A 20,795-nucleotide genomic window follows, 5' to 3' on the forward strand; every position below is an offset into this window, starting at 1 on the left:
TATTTGAAGCTATGAAGTTAATAGCATATTGCTATAATGCAGGTGTTTTTCTCCTAGAACATATAACTTGTCTTTCCTACAATTTACCAATGTCTTCATATGTGTACAATGAAATTATAGTAATACTTTCCCCCCAAGCTGTACATAAAGGGTATGAATATAAAATAAGGAGATTTATTTAAAGTACCAGAATTATATGGCAAGTCATTAATAAGCCACAACTAAACTCCAAGATGATATTAAACTGTTAAACTTCCATCTGCCAATCATTCATCTAAATTGGATGGTTAGTGATGGTCCAAGGTAGCTTTTTAAGCCTCAGTGACATTACCTCCCAAGCAACCACTATGCTTCACTTACTGTGAGAAAAATATTGTTTCCATGAAATTAAAAGTCCCTTTGAAGACCAGTTGTAATCTAGAACTAGGATAAACTGTTTCCATCCTTCTGACTGCTCCTTTTTATTGTATTTCCTCTCAATAAAGATAGCTTGCTTTGTTTAAGAGAAGAAACAGTGTCCCATGTCCTGACACTCATTCTTTTTCTCTAACCCAATTTTGCTGAGAGGTGTCAGGATTTCTACACAATAAGCATGCTTTATCCTTGACCTTGATATTTGAATTCTATAGATCAGTGATTCCCAAAGTGGGTGCCACTGCCCCCTGGTGGGTGCTGCAGCGATCCAGGGAGGCGGTGATGGCCACAGGTGCATTTGGGGGCGGTGAATAACTGTAAGGGGGTAGTGATAGTATGTGACAGGCAGCACTAAGTAAATTTTTTTTTCTGGAAAGGGGGTGGTAGGCCAAAAAAGTTTGAGAACCACTGCTATAGATGAACTGTTGAAGTCAAAGCCAAAAGCAACCAAGTCTAAGTGTTTTACAGGTATGCTTTCTTAGGTCTCAAGAAAATTACAAATTTCCCTCTACAAACCTAGACATTTTGTCTCTGGGTCATGCCGGAAAGACTATATTCCTCATTTCTTACTATTTTCTTCAAAAATTATGTTGTTTTTTTCTACCAGTTTCCCAATCCTTCTGTGATTTCTATTTACCACCATAAGTGAAAAGAATAATTTAAAAAATGTTTATGTTACGTTTCCTTTTAGAACTGAATCAATTTCTATAATAAGTATTATTTTTTATCCATCTTCAGTTGACCCCATAGTATGGTATTTTGGAGAGAGTACTGCAACTGGAGTCAGAAAACCTTAAGATTCAAATCCTGGCCTTACCACATATCAGCAATGTGAGCATGGATAAATCACTTCACTACTTTTCAACCTTAACGTCTTCCTCTGCTTACTGAGATAATACTTTTATCTACCTCAGCATATGACAATGAGAGATAAATTAAGTACTTCGTAATCATCAAGAACTACAAAAAATGTCATCATGATGATTATTTTTAATTAAGTCTGACTTTTTTTATCATCTTCCTAGATCTTGGAGGTGAATGACTTGTCTTTTTATTAGATCACAGACATCAAAAGCTAGAGGTTTGAATGCAGAGGCAAATTTGGCCTCAAAGATATCAGTGAGATGAGAAAGGTGAACCACACTTAATAGATATGTTTATGCATGTTTGAGAGGGTGGGGCAGGACAGGTAAAAGGGGACAAGATCCCATTGTTTATTTACGAAGCAGGCATATTCATGTGAGGAAAACCAGGAACCAGAATTGAGAAATACCATGGAAGGCATTTCAGTAAAAATCAGTGGAAAGAAGGAAGAGAAATAATTTTGTCACTGAAGTATACTAAGATTACCAAGACACAAAGAAAAGTATGAATTACTTAACGATCTACTAGGGTCTCTCTCTATACCAAAAGAAAAGGGCAACTAGATGGCATAGAAGATAGAGTGCTAAGCTTGGAGTCAAAAAAAGACTTAAAATGGCATCAGACACTTACTAGCTATGTGAGCCTAGGCAATTATACCCTGTTTGCCTCAAGTTTTCTCATCTATAAAATGAGCTAGAGAAGGAAATGACAAACCACTGCAGTATCTCTGCCAAGAAAACCCCGAAAGTGGTCAAAAATGTCACACACAACTGAACACCACTACCACCAATCAAAAGAAGAACCTTGCTTTAAATATAATTTCATTTTTTTTTAAAGGTGGAAGAATGATCAAGGAGAATATCTATTTTAGATTTGATAATTATGAGGAAGAAAAGGTGGTAGAAATTATGGGAACTTTAAGAAGTGACTACTACTTCTTAAAATTGTGACCAAAAAGGTGAAAACAAGGCAGAATCTGAGATGTGCCATAGACTAAGGAATAGCAAGGTATCAAGGGGTTCAAAAGAAGGATAAATACAATCCCACAGGCTAAAATTTTACAGAGGACATAAGCCGAGGAAGGCCTCCTTCTCTCCTCGGATACTGGCACAGGTCCTCATCACCTCACATATGGACTATGCAGTAGGCTGTTGGAGGATCTGCCTGCCTCAAGTCTCTCCCTACTCCAGTTCATCCTCCATTATTCAGCCACCAAAGTGATTATCCTAAAGCACAGGTTCAACCATGTCACTCTCCTACTCAATCAACTCCAGTGGCTCCCTAACATCACCATGATCAAATATATAATACTGTGTTTCCTCTGAAAGCTTATTTGTATGTATTTGTTTATTTGTTGTCTCCTTCAATAAACTGTTCTGGCATTGGAGGGTAAGGGATGTCTTTTGCCTCTCTTTGTAGCTCGTTTGCACATAGGCGGTACTTAATAAATGCCTCCTGTATGTCCTTCATTTGGGGAATGGCTGAACAAACTGTGGTATATGCTGGTGATGGAATACTATTGTGCTCAAAGGAATAATAAACTGGAGGAATTCCATGTGAACCGGAAAGACCTCCAGGAATTGATGCAGAGCGAAAGGAGCAGAGCCAGAAGAACATTGTACACAGAGACCAATACACTGTGGTAAAATAGAACGTAATGGACTTCTGTACTAGCAGCAATGCAATGACCCAGGACAATTCTGAGGGATTTATGGAAAAGAACAATACCCACATTCAGAGGAAGAACTGCAGGAGTGGAAACACAGAAGAAAAGCAGCTGCTTGAACACATGGGTTGAGGCAGATATGATTGGGGATTTTGATTCAAAACTACCACACCAATGCAATGATCAACAATCTGGAAATAGGTCTTGATCAATGGCACATGTTATAACCAGTGGAAATGCGCATCGGTTAGGGGTGGGGGGAGGGCGAGGGTTGAAGGGGAAAGTAGGAGCATGAATCATGTAACCATGTTAACTTTATTAAAAAAATGAATATTAATAAATGTTTAAAAAAATAAAGTAAACAATAAATGCCTCCTGACTTTTTACAGGTATGAATTGAACCGGAAAATTATGGAAGGTCCTTTTTGATTATGACATTTTGTGATTCTATGATCTTCTTTACCTTCTTTAAACTTTATTGCTATCAAAAACTCTTAATATTTCATCCCTATGCTTCTTATAATATTTCAAGTGTATCACTAGCATAGTGAATAGTTATTTTCAGTAAGTTGTTTTTATTTCAAAAACCATGTACAATTGAATTCATCACAACTTCTAATACAAGACTTAGTGACTGACCCTTGAAAGAACTATTGCTACAGGATGAAACAAACCCCTGCTATGTTTAATCCTCTGCTCCCAACAAGCCATACAATTAAATAAATCTCATTATTTTAAGGTCACACTTGGCATATCCTCTGAGCAGGTGATTCTAGTATATCTTGGTCATACTTTGGCTATTAAGTTAAATTCATGAAAAGTTGCATGTAAATGAAAAGCTTAGATAATAAATCAAAATTTCAAAGGTACCTTTCCAAAGGAAAAATTAGGTGATAAAAATCACTTAAGAATCTCAGTATTTAAGGAACGAACATCCTTCCTTTGCCATTGTATAGTGAGTTTTTTAATTCATCCCATTAACCTAGGCAATAGATCACACACACACACTGAATTCATAAATATATTTTTAAATGTCACATGGTCAATTCTCATTTTACTGGGAGTCCTCTTTCCATGGGAAACCTTATCTATAAAGGTGTTATTAGGCTTTAGAATTATAAAAGCATTTACCAGCTTCTAGTCATATAATTCATCTTGGTGAAGGAGCCCAAGAAGAAACATTCAAGTATTGCTTAAAATATAAGAACAGTGCTAAGATCTTCAATTGTTTTTTATTAAACACAAAAATCTATGTCTATTAGTGAAATAAAATGGCTACCTTTGGTCCAGAAACTGGATGAACAGTGTTCTTCGCAGCTATAGAATGAGGAAAGGTACTGTGGTAAGCAAATGTAGAAGAAGCAGGATAGCCAATTCCACAGTTTGGAAGAGGTAATCTGTTATCAAGCTAAAAAAAAAAAAAAGTAGAAGGGAGGAAAGTATAATTAAGGGAAAACAAAACCTATAAATTGCATTAATACTTAATATTACTTACCCAGTAAGCATAATTAGCAATTTGTAGAAATAATAGTTAACATTTTAAAGTCCTTTAAAGTTTTGCAAAGTGCTTTTTACATAGCAGGCAGCTAGGTGGCTCAATGGATCAAAAGCCAGACCTAGAGATGGCAGTTTCTGGGTTTAAATCTGGCCTCAGTCATTTCCTAGCTGTGTGACCCTGAGCAAGTCACTTAATTCCCATTGCCTAGCCCTCAACTGGTTTCTGCCTTGGAACCAATATACAGTACTGATTCTAAGGCAGAAGGTAAGTTTTTTTTTTTTTTTAAATGTACATATATGTAAAGTGTATCTCAAAAGTCTTAGTGCAGTTTTAAGGTTCTAAAACTAAGTAACAAGTAAAGGTAGGTGCTATACTTATCCATATTATGAATTAAGAAATTGAAGCTCAGAGGTTAAGTAACTTGTCCTGGGTCATGCAACTAGTAAATGTATGAGGCAAGATTAGAACTCAAGTCTTCCTCTCTCCCAAATTCATCACTACATCCACTATACCACCTACCTGACCCACAGAATAATGATACATAGTTGTTCACCCTATCTATCCCCTAAGACCAAGTTTTAGACCAGTGCTGGCGAACCTTTTAGAGATCATATGCCCAAACTGCACCCTCAGGCCACCTGTAAGCCCCTGAATTACCCCAGAGAGCAGAGGGAGGAAATGCTTACATAGGGCAGAGGCAGGGCACGTGTGCCATAAGTTTGCCAATGCAGTTATAGGCTAGAAAGTTTAGCCTAGTCTACCAAAGTCTACAATGTCTGACTCATTCCTTAGTCCAGAATAGTTCAGAGAGAAACTCAATACCCTATTGTAGGTAATTATACAAAGTAACTGACTGTCTTGGAACCAATTTACACTAGTTTTACTGCCATTAAGACATTTATAGTTTCAGCTCTTTTCACTGTGGAATGAAATATTTTGTCTTGTTTTTCCCTTGTTCAAATTTAACTTATTTCACTTAAAATTTTAGTTTAATTTATTTGAAAAATAAAACATACACTAATATCTAATTATCTAATCATTTAATATTTCATCCTTCCCTATGCCTTACTACCATCTATCCTAACTCTTTGTTTTGGCTGTAACCTCTCCACTTTTAGAGATTATCAAAGTCTAGCTCCAGTCTTTCCTTCTAGGCTCTTTTCATGTTACTCCTTTCTAGACATTTGTCATTTTTTAAAATTTCTTTTATTATTATTTTTTAAACCCTTAACTTCTGTGTATTGGCTCCTAGGTGGAAGAGTGGTAAAGGTGGGCAATGGGGGTCAAGTGACTTGCCCAGGGTCACACAGCTAGGAAGTGTCTGAGGCCGGATTTGAACCTAGGACCTCCCATCTCTAGGCCCGACTCTCAATCCACTGAGCTACCCAGCTGCCCCCTAGACATTTGTTATAAGGAATTTTATTATGTTCATTCTGTCTCATTAAGAGCAGAAGTTCTATGTTATAGGAAGTTTTATTAATATCACAGTTACTTTAAGAGACAGAGCAGATATCTCTCACCCTCCATCTCTTTAAGAGGCCCTCCATAAAAGAGGAAAAGCAGTTAGTTCTGGGGTCCAATTGCTCTGACTTCCTTGGGAACAGAGTTGTTGCTAGCTCATTCTCTCAGACAAAGATTGGTTAGTGACTTTTGAGAGAGTTACTTTTGAGAGTTTGGGATACACCTATGAAGTAGAGTTAAAATCTGATTCTGGAGTTTTTCTCCTGAAGGGAGAAGGAGCTGTCAGAGGGGCTCTGTCCACTCTCTCTGACTTGGGAGCAGGGCTTTCCTCAGTGTCTCTCTCTGCCAAGAGATTGTGTCAGTTATATCTGACAGTTTGATTTCATATATTACTTTAAGGAGTTCATTATCAATTTAAGGTTCAACAATTAGCATAGGTTAGTTAGATAGAGAATATTATTTAAGAGAGTTGAAAGTAAGCTCAAGGAGGTCTGCTCTGGCAGACAAGAAGACACTACAAAGAAAGCAGTTAGATTTTGGGGGGGTTATTTAGATATTTTTAATATAAGGATTAAGAGATTTCCTATCCTTTCCTACCTCTTCTCATAAAATAAACAGTTTCAGTGGTGTACCAAACCGCTTCCAGCCTTCTATCCACTGCCTACAAAATAGATTTACCAATAACGCTTTAGTTTACTTATAGCACATTCCACATTCCCGCCAATTGTTTTAAAAGGGAAATAACAGTAAGGTCCTAAAGGAAAATGTAACCAGTTATTTTAGGCTGGGGGAGGGGTGTGCGTGTAAGTTATTAAGGATACAAAGAAAATTTTAAATTAGTTTTCTACCCTCAAGAAGTTTACATCCTTGAAGAAACAAAGATTAATTTGAGAAGGGAGAGTACATTAATAACTGCATAATCAGAAATATTTCCTAAAGGCAGTAGAAAGAGCATAGTTTAGATTTAAAAAATTAATATCCAATATGTCCAAGTTTCATATTTATAAAGTTTATTATTAAAACTAGAGGGCACTCACCTAAGCCACACATGTGGAAAGGAGAGCCAGGGGGAGCAGAAACCCACATTATATACAGAGAACATAACAACACTAATGTAAACGAAAGGGAAAAAGGAATTGTGGGAAACGTAATCCAAGGGTTCAAGATTCTAATTAATGCGATGGGATTCATAGTGAGAGGCTCTAGTACAAATCCCTTATTTATTTTTACTCCCTTTTACTCCCAGTCAAAACCCTTAACCTCTCTAGGTCTTATTCCCCTTAACTATAAACTCAAAGGGATTAGACTAGCTGGCTTTCCAGGAACCTTCCAGCTCTAAATCCATGATTATATTATGCTTTAAAGAGATTGTTCATGAAATGGGCTTTGGATGAAGCCAGGAGTCCAGTAGGGGAAGGTGAGGAAGGAAGATAGGCAATAGAAAAAGCCTGTTTAAAGGCACAGAAGAGAGAGAATGTTGAGTTTGGAAAACATAACAGAGTGGGCCATTGCGCACCTAGTAGAAGGTGGAGTGTATCTAAAGGAGAAATATGAAAGAAGCCTAGACGAAAAGGCTGGAGCCAGACTGTGATGATTTCTCAAAGTAGAAAGGCTGAAGATCACCAAGATAATGAAGAATAAAGAAATGTCTAGGCAGGGATGAAATGTTAAATAATTATGATTGGATAAAGCAACTGCAGAGTTCATGAACATGGAAGTCAAACACCTTGGGAGAATAAGATCAGTACAACCATGTCTTTGTGGAATGGAGATGACAGAATGAAAAATGGGGAAAACAGACTATCTGAGGAAACATCAACATGTACACAGAATTTCTCTAATATGAAGGAAGGAACTGAGATAGAGAAGCCCAAACACTGAATTAAGTGAGAAAGGAAGAAGAATGTCTTATAGATGGGAAAGATAACAATCCCTCCCCACCCCCATCTGAATGGGATAATAACTTTGGATTAACTTGAAAGGAGATATTGCTGAGTGTTGGCTACAGAGGTCGAAGTGGCAACGAAGGGAAAAAAAAGGTATTCTGACTGTACTACTAGTAAAGAGAAGGAGGGGGCAGAATAGGAAAAGGTATGACCAATATAAAGGATGGCCAGTGATGCAGGGTCATCTGGAGAGAGCCAGATCTCAGGGGTACCAAAATATGGAAGGAGCAAGAGAAACAGAGGTCTATAATGATAAGCTTGTTATTTAGACAGAAATTCTGTTGGGTTAAGGTAGATGATGATGATGGATAGTGTTGTGAGGAGGATTACTTGGTTATTATTTAGGAGACCTAATAGGAAGGGCTTGAGAATTCCAAATGGAATGGGGAAGCACGAAGTATGCATGGCTGTCTCTGAGACTGACTCCATGGTGGTTGGGACAAGTTGCAACTGATCCTAGGAGACCTCAGATTTCCAGAGATCCTGAAGGAAGACTGACATCTACTTGTGGGAGATTTTGGTAGAGACTATTAATTTCAACCTGAGTTGCAGGTTAACTTGGGCTGGGTTAGCTCCCAGAATCTACCCACCTGAAAGAGCACTGCTAGTGGTCCTGGAGGAGCTGGTACATCGATGGAGTCAGTCTGGACTCTGCTGTGAGGATACCCACTTCAGTCCTGCTGTTCTCTGGGCCCTGTCTGGTTTAGGTCTCAGATGAGTATAGATAAGTCCCTCCCCTGACCCTGTGGTTTGCCCATAGTATGAAAGTATAGAAACCCCTATTCCCATCCTTTATCATAGTTTCCTTAATTAAAATTGTTATAAACTCTTTCCATTTGCCTGCTAGTTTCCATAGGCCCCTTGTCTAGATGGGGCAGGGAGACAGTTAGGGCCTAACTGCTATTTCTGTCAATGGTCTTTCCCCTTATAGTTAAACCTGGTTCCATGGCTTGTAAAGTCTTACCCATTGTTCCTTCCTGTCTCCTATCCACCCCACTGAGCCCACATTTTAATATTTAAGTCAGCTCCCCTGGTTTTCCCCATAATAATAGGACAGTGGGATCTGGAGATAAAGGCTTTGTTCTTTGTAAACCATAATGGGATTCAGCACTTTGGAAATTCAAATTCTCACAATTCCATAAATATTTAAGAATCTACTATATATGGAAGGAAGGAAGGAAGGAAGGAAGGAAGGAAGGAAGGAAGGAAGGAAGGAAGGAAGGAAGGAAAGAAGGAAGGAAGAAAAATAGTTCCTGTCCTCAAAAAGGACATTCTACTGGAAGATTATTTTGGCAGTTAGGTATAGGATAGAGCTGAGGAAGAGAAACTGCAAGTTGAAACCCCAGTTGAATTATTTTAATTGCACCCATGTGAAAGACAAAGAAATGGGATGATGTCCATGTAGTGAAGAAAAGAATAGAGATATGCAATGGAGGAAGAATTCCTAAGACTTAGCTATTGAATAAATATTGGAGATGAAGGAGAGTCCAAAAAGACTGTGAAGTTATGAACCTGGATGAGTGTAAATATGGAGATGAACAGGAAAAGGAAAAATGGCCAATAGGGAAATGACAATATATCAACAAGGAGAAAGAAGAATTCAAGCACCTATTTGCCTTTGATGAATTCAAAACACCTGGCCCAGATGAACTTCATCTTCAGATACTGGAAAAACTGGATGTGATTACTGAGCTACTGTCAGCTACATCTCAAGGAAAATGGAAGAAGCACTGAAGGGCTCAACAAGGGCAATATCTTGATTTTCAATGGGAAAGTGATGAAATCTGAAACTACTGGATGATGACTTTGATTCCTGGGAAAATTCTAGAATGGCTCAATAAAGAGATGGTTAGTGAGCATCTAGGAAATGATGTAGAGATCACAAAAAGCTAGCAATGACATTAGTAAAAACAGATCTTTTTTAAGAGGGTTACTACAAGGGTTGATCAGAAGATGTTACATCTTATGGTCCAACTAGACTTGAGCCAAGCAATTGATAATATAAACAACAATATTCTTATGGGAAAAGATGTTTATGTAAACTTATAGTACAATTTGATAGATTTGAACCTTGTTGAATGAACTACAAAAGTAATCATTAATGTAAACTTGGAAGGAAGTTTCAAGTAAAACTGCTTAAGGGATCTATCTGGGTTTGACACTATCACAAAAGTTCTCTGATATTAATTGAATCTTACCATGTTCGGATTAGGAGAAATTCCACTTCTGACAGTGCAGTTGCTAAGTTGAGCAGGTGAAGTGGTGGAGGGTCCCAATAGTTCTTGCTTTCTTACTAGCTGATTCTCATTTAGTTCTTTATTTAGCCATGTGATTACTCCATAAAAAAAAAAAATAAATTCAAAACATTTGCCCATCCATTTTTATATTTCTTTCAAAAACATTTAAAATTTATATTAAGCTTCAAAATAATCTTTTGAATTGGGAAAAAAACCATTGCCAACTCTCCTAATGTATAAACAAAGATATATAGGATTATCTAGATTTTTCCAAGTTAAAAAAAAAAATCCAAGTATGTTTTGATCTGCTGATCATCATGGAGGTCAGCTTTCACCTACAGCTGAAACTTGTAGCAAGTTCAGTCAGTCAGTGAATAAACATTTATTAAACACTTACTATGTATCAAGCACTTGGATTAAGCACTAAAAATATAAAAGCAAAAGAGAGTTCTGCTTTCAAGTAGCCCATACTTTAACGAGGGAGACAATACACAAACAATTATGTACAAACAAGCTATCTTACAGGATGAAATGGAAATAATCAATAGAGGGAAAGCACTAGAATTAGGGAGATCAAGAAAGGCTTCCTAGAGAAGAAAATAGGGCTTCATAGAAGCCAAGAGATAGAATAGAGAAGATAAACAGAGAGAGCATTTCAAGAATAGTGCCCAGGATCAGGAGATGGTGGAGTGTCTTGTTAATGGAACTGCAAAGAGTCCAGTGTTACTAGTTTGGAGTGCTTGGTGGGGTAAAAGTATACGACTGGAAGTCTGGGGTGGGGTGACATTTAAAAAGCAAGATATAAAGGGCTTTAAAGGTCAGAGAAATTTATATTTCATCTTAGAGGTAGAAAGAGGAGCGAATGGAGTTGAATGGTGGGGGGAGGATGGGGTATTGGCAAGATCAGACCGTCACATTCTTTGGAAACTGTCTCCTTTTTTTTTTTTTTAATTTTCCCCATTTCTTTTGTTTTCACATTTCCTACCTTCCCCAATATTTCCCTTCCCATTCCTTCCCCCAGAGGTCTATCTCTTCAAAGAAAGAAGAATTTTTTAAAGGAGGGGAGACAACTTGGTATAATCTATAACACACCTGTATCATACAAAAAGTATTTTCAAAATAAACATAACTTCAAATCCTAAATTTAAAGAATTAAATAAATTTCTAAAAGCAATATTTCTACAATAAAAAGAAATACCTATGGCTAAGGATATCAAAAGTGAGAAAAGGAATCACTCTCATATAACTTCCTTACACAAAACACATCTAGATAGCACTGTGGCAATGTTACAATCTAGATGCCCCTACTTACTGACATTATGGGACTTAACAAATATTAGTCGCCTGACAATGCCATGAAGGCAGTGACAAAAAGTAGTGAGATTATAATGAAAGGAAAAGTCTGGAGAGTTTCCAGATAAGTTAGAAAATATTTTTAAAAAACCTTTGACTCCTATGTAAAATAAAATCCAGAATAAAAAAGTTGACTAGAAAAAAAAATTTCATGATTTTATTTAAAATTTTAACTATCAAAGTATAGTCACAATATTTTTCACTTATTTGGACAAATATTTACTGAAATCCTGCAGTGTACAAGTAGTAAAAGTAGTGATATTGGAGTAAGATACAGTCTCCATTTATAAAGAGCTTAAACTTATACAAGAAATGAAACAATGAAACAACAGAAGGTAGAATGAAATGAATGTATATAATAAGGTAACACAATGTTTTGGGAATTCAGAAGGAAGAAGAGAAAAGAAATAGAAGAAGCTCCATGAAGAACACAGCATTTGAGCCAAGTCCCTAACAGTAAGGTGAGAAATTAGTCTGCTCTAAAAAGGATATTTCTCCTATAACCACATATTAATTTTTTAGATATTCTGTATATATTCTATTACACATGTTGTTTCCCCCTCGTTAGAAAAATAAGTTCCTTGAAAACAAATTAATCTAAATATAATCTTCATGTACCAAAGAAAACTAGAAAGGCTTTGTTTTAAAAAGGCAACTAGGTGGCATAGGAGAACAAACCTTAACATGACATATACCTATATACATTAGCTATTTTCATTCAACAAACTTACATTTTTCATTATTCTTCAAAAGCTGTTTGCTCTCTTCAAGTTTTTGTACTGTAGCTTCTAACTGTTCTTGCAATTTGCTTACCTGAAATATTTCAGTATAGTTAAATCATGTATAGGAAAAATTAAAATATAATTCAGAAGCTAAAGAAATTATTCCAATGAAGTGATGAAAAACATGAAAACATAATGTATGCTAAGACAAGATAACTGGCTTTTCAAACCAAAAAGGCAATTTCATTCTTTCTAGCTGTTGATTTAACTATATTTAACTTGAATCCAATCATTCTTCTGTAAGAAATTTTTTTAAATTCTCAAACACAGAATTTCATTATTAACTGCTACAATTTATAGCAGACTGTCATTGAAAATTTCATAAATAAAACAGTCAGGAAAATTATTAAATATTAACTACCTCTTGCTCTTTACTTTGGAGAGCTTGTCCAATATCTTGTACCTCCTTTTGTTCTTTTTTCAATTTTTCTTCCTTTTCAGCCAGTAGTTTTTCTTGCTGAATTGTAACTGTATTCTTCAGTTTTAATTTGCTCATTAGAGTTTTCATATCACCTTGTAATTTCTTGATAATTTCATTTGCCTGTGAAATAGTATCATCAGATACACTTCTAAACTTAATTCCATATAATACATAGTTCTCTTAAAACTTCTTAAAACAAACCTTAAGAAGTTCAGCTGATAATGATTTTATTGTGGTTTCAAGTTTTCCCAGCTGTACCTGATTCTTCTCTCCAGTTTCTTCCAGGGCCACCTAAATTTTAAAATATTTAAATTTGAACCCCTTGTGTTCCTTGGGAGAAGTGTAACTTACTAATGCTTATTAGTAGAATCTTTTTAATGCAGTACCTTTTGTTCCTGAATTGTGTCAAATGCTTCTTTTGTTCTTATAACTAGCTGGTCTTTATCCTTGATTTCCTGTTCCAAAACAGCTACTTTAGTTTGAAGCTGATTGATATACTTCTCTTTTTCATGACATTCAACATCAAGGGTAGAATTCTCTCGTCTCAAAGAGAGGACTTCTTGCTTAGCCCTCTGGCACTCCTAAAACACAAAGATTGTAAATATTTGTTGATTCTAATTAGAAATAACAAATCTGAAAATATAAATCCCTCAAAAGTTTCTAATACAATTAATTTAAGAGATCATAAAAAAACTGTGATGCAATTTGGTTTATTATAAAAAAAAGAATCCTTACAATTAAATTAAGGAAAAGGCACAGAATAAACTTTTCTTAGGAGACTATTATTTTAACATTAAGCAACTTTTGAAGATCTGACTTATTTATCTAGATTAACTCATATTTTACAATATTTATTTAAACTTATTTTTAATCATCAAAACAAACTTACAGGCAAAACAATTTTCCACATTGGGCTTGTGCAAAAAAATCTATGCCTTATTCTGCACTCTGAGTCCTTCACCTTCTATTGGTAAGTGGGTAGGATGTATCATCAGTCCTCTGGAATTATAGTTAATAATTACATTGATCAGAGTTCCTAATTCTTTCAAAATTGTTTCTTTACAATATTTTTGTCATTATATAAATGGTTCTCCTAGTTCTGCTCACTTGATTATATCAATTCATACAAGTCTTCCCAGAACTTTGAAAACATTATTTTTCCTCATTTCTTATAGCATAATAGTATTCCATCATATCCATACACTATACTTTGCTCAGCCATTCTCAAACTAATAGGCACTCCCTCAGATTCTCATTCTTTGCCGCCTCAAAAAGAGCATTATTCTTCTGTGTTGTTAGTTTATTTTCCTTAAGCCTAATAATCTTTCCCTTACTCTACACTGATTCTTTTTTTGCCCTTCTCCTCTTTCCTTCTATTTTCTCACTGAAATTTATTTTTCTACCCAACAGTATGTGGGTAAATTTTTCTTTCTCCTTTGATAAGTTCAGTTGAAAATCACGTTCAAATGTCAGCAGTAAGTCTCTATCCCATCTTGTCTGTATAGAGATCTTGATAAATGACTCATAAGTGAATAGTGGGCAACAAAACTGCCAGTTGGCACCTGTCAAGGTGCTCCAGTATAGTTCTGGGACATCCATTTGCCCTGGTACACAGCCTCTCCTGATACTGAAATGTTTTGCACATGGTATTCCTGGTCAGATCTCATCCCTGATGTCTGAAGACCTCTCTGTCTCCCCAAGAACCAGTGGGCTAGAAAAATGACTCACTGTAACTATTTCCCTATCATGATTTGGTCTAGTGCATTTTCTAGATCTGTCTGGAGTAGTGGAAGTGGGAGGCAGAAACTTGATGTTCTTCTTCCTATATTCTGACATCTTGGCTTGGCTTCTCAGTAATAAGTATTTACTATAACTCACAATCTCAATTTAAGATTCACAAAACAATTTCCTTACAACAACCTTGTAGGAAAGGAAGTAGAAGTATTGTTATCCCCATATGACAGATGAGGAAACTGAGTCTCTAGAAGACTGTGACTTCCAGCTCCCTGGGTAGAAAATTGTGCAGCAGCAGGAAAATAAGGGTCTATAATAGTACTTTGTTTTGTTTTGTTTTGTTTTTTTTAAAACCCTTATACTTCGGTGTATTGTCTCACAGGTGGAAGATTGGTAAGGGTGGGCAATGGGGGTCAAGTGACTTGCCCAGGGTCACACAGCTGGGAAGTGGCTGAGGCCGGGTTTGAACCTAGGACCTCCTGTCTCTAGGCCTGACTCTCACTCCACTGAGTTACCCAGCTGCCCCCTATAATAGTACTTTGAGAGAGAGCTTTGACTCAGTTGTTAAGAGCATTGGGTATAGAGTCAGGAAAAAATCCACTGGATTCACTGGGGAAGGAAATGGGAAACTGCTCCAGTATCCTTGCCAAAAAAACCCCAAGTATAGCTACTATACAGTCCATGAGATCATGAAGAATAATACATAACTGAACAACAATAAATGGTGGTTTAAATGTCTTTGAGATTATAGAAAAGGCCAAGAAATGAATTTGAGGACAAATTTAGGAGGCCCTGGGAAGCTGAAGGAGAATAATGAAGGCTAGAGCTAAAGAAATAAATACTCAAGTGGAAAGAGGGCTCAAGGAAAGGACTTGACAAAGAGGAGCAGAGAAAACACCTGAATTACAGGAAGATTTTAAAGAATGGATGGAATCAAAAGAATTACATAGTTGATTATTAAAACAGATTAAGGCTAGGGAAGAAGGTAGAGAGAGAATGTAAAGGATGTTATTCTAGTTGTCAAGGAGTTCATAAGGTGATCATGATTTCTGATTAGAAATTTAGGAGTTGAACATTTTAAGAAGATTGTCACTGGAACTACTAGGAAAAAAATAACCACAAAGACGAAGTATCTCACGTTCAAGAGAACAGGGATAATTTTGTAGTAACATGAATTCAGTATGCTATGTTTACAGCTCTGCCATGGCCAAGTGACTTCTATATATGATCAAATAAAGGGTTGATCTCTTAAAAGAAAAGCTAATGGGACTCAATGAACGCTTTCAACTATAAACTCTCTTTTTAACTTTTAACTTTCCAAGTTAATAAGAAGAACAAAGTGTTCCTTTTAAATTTTTTTTTAAGACAGTTTCAATGTGAAAACAAAAAAAGCATCTGAACTAACAAAAGGGAATTCTAATTCTAACTCAGGAAAATGGAAGGTGGAAGAGTATTAGAAAAAAGAGAAATAGGACTATAAACATCTGTTAACAGAGAAGATATATGAGACCTCTTCCCTGAGGAGGGCATAGGACACTAAAAAACTAGCTCTTTTTACTCCATGGCACAGTACTATCTAGAGATAATCCAGGAGGGTCAGAAGAGACACAGCAGTAGTGGTGGCTGATAGCTCTTAGCTAACAAATACCAGAATAGCTATTTGTTGATATATTAACAACAAAGAAGTCTTCTCCTACCATACATTGTATCTGAGAGAATTTCCAAAGACTTGTTAAAACACATGATGACCACCCAGTTCTCATGACTGACATAGGAGCATACGCTTCCAAAAAGACCAAGGAATGCTGTATCAAAGATTATGAACTTTGGGGCAAGATTCTGAAGACCACAGCACCATAAGTAGTGTTCACATCACTGTTACATACTGAGGACAAGTGATGTAGAAGGAAAAAATAGATATGACAAATGAACAGCTAGTTAAGATGATGCCTGAGAATGGGATTTGGTATTCAAAGTTTAAAATATAAGAATAATAGATTTCTGGTCAGGGTTAGAGTATACCTAACTCTTTAATAAGGAGTTAAATATATATATATTTGTGTAATTAGGTGCAAATCTAATTAATTTTAAAAGGGCTTTTCACTGCTGAGTTTAATGAAGGAAACTTAAAATAATTTAGAGATTAGGTTGTAGGAAAATTCTGTGGTACCAACAGTGTCCAGGGAGCTATGAAATTCTATGATCTCAGATTTAGAAAAGAATCTATAGTATCTAGTCCAACTTGCTGATTTTTATAGATAAGGAAACTGAAGCTCAGAGATTAAGTGACTTGCCCAAAGATCTACACAGCTAGTAAATGGCAAAGCTCTGGCTTGAACCCAGATTCTCAGACTCCAAAACCAGTGTCCTTTGCAAGTTTCAAAATAGCTATAAGAAACTAAGTGCTTACAAATTCAGAGAGCCATGTTTCTCAGTTGCTTCTGTGAACTTTGACTTAATAGGAAAAAAAAGTCTACTATGTTATTATTCTAGTCTCTCTTAATGGCTTTTTAAATATGATTTCCGGAATCTCTGTACATCTTCCCTGAGTTGTCAATATTTTTCACCCCACCAAAACAAGTGAATAATTCAACTACATCTAACAAATGAAAAAATAAATATCTACCAAATAAAAGCACTGTTTTCAACTACAAAAAGAAAGTATTCCATACATCTTCTACACCAGAGAGTTTTGCTTTAAGTTCTCTAATGGTGGAGTCTCCTTTGTACTTCCTTTCTGTTAGGTCTTTGTTAGCCACCTCCATTTCTGACAATCTGTTCTGAAGCTGATGAACATTTCTTTGATGAATGCTTTCTAGGTCTTTTTTCTGTTGTTCATGCTGTTGCTGAGATTGAACCTGTGCCTACATGTAGATAAAAGAAAGTATAATTAGCAAAAATAAAACAGGGCAAAATGAAAGATAAAGCATACATGAATATATCCTAAATTCTTTTTTGAAAAGATTAACTCTCCTGTTATTTTAAAAAAATGTGTAACGGAAGCCTGTGGAATTTCACAGGTCAAAGCTGCTATAAACATAAGCATATTACTTCAATACTTTAGTTTATGATTTATTTCCCAGAATTCTATATACTAGGAATTATATTTCAATAGATGCTTAATTTCCTTAATGTCAGCACTCAAACTGCAGATATAGCTTACAATCAATTCATACCTTCTCATCTTGTGACATTTCTTTTTGACATAATGATCCATGCTAAGAATTATAGTCTTTAAAATAAGGAAATGCCATATTATATATCAGTCATAAAAGTCTTGTCACAGATACCAATAGTGACTGGGTGGCAAAAAAGATTTAGGGCATTTTGTAACTATATTTCTGAACCACACTATCACTCCCTATTGGAAATCACTGCCAAACTGCAAAGATTGCACATTTTGCCCTCCTAAGAAAGGAGAAGCAGCAACAGTAGAACAGAGAAGAAGAAAAAGAAAAAGGTTCAAATTATGCCACTAAAGAAATCCTTCTTGAATTAAAAGGAAAGAAACTCCCAATAAAATACCAAGGACAAAAAACAAAGTAAATTGGTTAGTAAGGGAAAGGGTATAAAGCATTTATTAAGCACCTATGTACCAGACTGTGGTAGGTGCTTAGCAAATATCTCATTGTGATCCTCACAACAACCCTGGGAGGTAGGTACTATTATTGTCCTAATTTTATGGTTAGGGAAACTAAGGCAAGCAGAGAGAGGCAAGTTGCCCAACACAGCTAGTGTATGAGGTCATATTTGAACCTAGGTCTTCCTAATACTAGAAGAGTATGATCAGGGGCAGCTGGGTTGCTCAGTGGATTGAGAGCCAGGCCTAGAGACGGGAGGTCCTAGGTTCAAATTTGGCCTCAGACACCTCCCAGCTGTGTGATTCTGGGCAAGTCACATAACCCTCATTTCCTAGCCAGCCCTTCTGCCTTGGAATCAATACACAGTACATTACAAATTCAAGTTGGAGATAGAAATAAAAGGCAAGCAAAAGAGGCTTGAAGGGAAGATCTATAGGGAAGAATGATCATCCAGAAAAGAAACATGTTTCAAAGGTTTAGCTCTGAAGGGAAGAGAAAAATGGGAGGCTAGTAGTTTTACAGGAATTAGACTCAAGAAAAACTCGTAAGAATATGATGATTTGCAACACATATGAAAAGGAAATTAATAGATAGACTAGAGACATTAGACTAAGAATAAGAAATAGTCAGGAAATACTTGGGAGTTTAAATGATTTAGAACATAAATGATCTATGGTAAGGAAAAAAAGACAAGGAAAATAACATAAAAATTATTGTGAGAACAGAGAAATGCTTCTATTTCCCCTCACAAAGCTATTCTTAGGGAGCATTTAAATTTTGCCAAGATCAGAGTACTTTCAAAATGTATATATAGGTACTGTATGCATCAAAAGTACTATGAAATCTGAATCTCCAAAACCACCTCTGATTGCTTAAAGTTTTATTTTATGCATACATTTCATTTTTATGATATTCATATCCAAATATATCTCTCTTCCCTCCCCTACTCAGCAAATCATAGTTTTTCTAAACAATTTTTAAAGATAAAAGCAAAATTTTCCATCCATAGTTCATCAATCTCATAAAAGAAGGTAGGTAGTATATTTTCCCAACTCTCCTCTGAAACCAAATTAAGTCATTATAATTATATGACACTCAATTTTGTTTTCCAAAAGGTTTTTTGAAATATCGCAGTCAAATTATTACATTAACTAAGAATTTTACATATTTTCCTTTGTGTTTATACCTGAAGGGCTTTTTCCTTCTCATTTGTCAGTTCCTGAGAATGCTTGTTTGTCAATGCTGCTGTGTGTGATGTCCATTCATTTCGTAATTTATCTAATTCCTGGATCTTTTCTGACAATGTCTGTATAATATTAAACACAAATGTTAAAAAGAGAGAAATGAACTAATAACATTAGGTCAATATTAATGGTAAATGTTGAATTCCACCTCAAGCTCTCCTACAGCTCCTCATTTCCTGCCCTGTAAAAGCAGCATAATCTTTTTGAAGGCAAAAGCTGTCTCCTTTCAGTCTTTGTATTTTCAATACCTAGCATAGTACTTTACATACTGTTGGTGCTTAGTATACCTTGAATTAAATTATACAATTATAATCCTCCTTTCCTCACATGTTGAAGATGAGGAAATAAAAACCTGATGAGAACTGGCCCCTTCCTTGTACTCAATCAAGTCCTTTAGCTTCACATCAGTACTCTTTTCATTGCACCCCAAACACATGCTTAAAAAGTCCTCACACTAGAGTGACTGATATTTCAATTGCTTTAGAAAACTTTAGAAGAACCAGATTTAATCACAACTAGCAGTGTAATAATAGCACAGTACTTTAAAATGTATGAAGTGCTTTGCATGTTATACTCATTTGATCTTCACGACCAAAAAAACCCTGCAAAACCCACAAACAGCAGGTAAAGAAAAAAGAGCAGTCTTGGGAATAGTCCTAGTCTTCTTTCTACCATTAATGTGGCTCCCCCACCTATGTTGCAAAGAATTTCACTAACTAGAGATTTACTTGTGTCTGTAAACAAACACTCTCAGAGGAACATTCAAATTCCATAAGAATTAGCTTAATAAAATTACTTTCTTAAAATGCCTGACATGCCCTGAAGCAAAAGGAATTTAATTACAGGAGAAAAAGATGGATCTAAAAAGCATGGGCAATTTCAGAGGAAGACAGACTTGGATATCTTATTATGATGTGAGATTTTGGATTGTTCAAGGACACTGGGTTATTTTGGAGGACCATGGCATAGCAAAAGATAGGAAGGGGGCATAAATAATTAAAATCAGGGGAAAGCACTAAAGACAAACCATTTCAAAATTTGGCCTATCCTCTCCCCACCTTTAAAAAAGAAAACAAAGTTGTTCTTTAGGCCCTTCTCCTCTTTGCCAAACCTTATCCACCCATCTTCTTGTAAGATTAAAAATTAATATCCAAATATTCCAAGTATTATATTTAAAAAGATTTATTAATAATAACTAAGATAAAAAGCTAGAGTAAAAAAGGGAGCTAACTCAGCTGCGGTCACAAGAGAAGAGAGAGAGAGGGTGGGCTTACAGCAAACTTATAAACATTATGTAAGGATGCAAACATGGGGATGAAGGGAAAAAGATGCTGGGAGATGAAGTCCAAGGGTACAAGATTTCTAATTATACAGTCTCAACCTCTATTTCTAAACTCCCTCCTTTAATGGGAGATGTAGAAAGAAATTGACTTTAGCACTAATGCAGAACTGAAGGTCATCTGATGAATGATGCCAAGGGACTATATCCAATATACAGAAATGACCTATAAAGACAGCTGACCATTCGTTTAATTTAGAAGTAATGATTGTCCTCCTCTGTAGCCCAGTTCTCCTGGGCAAGAGACAACTAACA

At 35.9% G+C, this 20,795-nt stretch overlaps 1 protein-coding gene across 1 annotated transcript in view; it reads right to left on the minus strand.

Annotated features, from left to right (window-relative positions):
- The window catches only part of SASS6 (SAS-6 centriolar assembly protein), a 34,567-nt gene that overhangs the window by 3,133 nt on the left and 10,639 nt on the right, over positions 1-20,795 (minus strand). The window contains exons 7-14 of the mRNA XM_044675886.1: positions 19,144-19,263; positions 17,049-17,240; positions 13,029-13,223; positions 12,844-12,933; positions 12,583-12,762; positions 12,171-12,252; positions 10,048-10,184; positions 4,224-4,352 (exon numbers count right to left, since the gene is read on the minus strand). Of these exons, the coding sequence (XP_044531821.1) occupies positions 4,224-4,352; positions 10,048-10,184; positions 12,171-12,252; positions 12,583-12,762; positions 12,844-12,933; positions 13,029-13,223; positions 17,049-17,240; positions 19,144-19,263 (1,125 nt within the window). The remainder of the gene's footprint in view (positions 1-4,223; positions 4,353-10,047; positions 10,185-12,170; positions 12,253-12,582; positions 12,763-12,843; positions 12,934-13,028; positions 13,224-17,048; positions 17,241-19,143; positions 19,264-20,795) is intronic.

The sequence above is a fragment of the Gracilinanus agilis genome, chromosome 4, assembly GCF_016433145.1.
Source record: "Gracilinanus agilis isolate LMUSP501 chromosome 4, AgileGrace, whole genome shotgun sequence".
NCBI classification, from domain to species: domain Eukaryota; kingdom Metazoa; phylum Chordata; class Mammalia; order Didelphimorphia; family Didelphidae; genus Gracilinanus; species Gracilinanus agilis.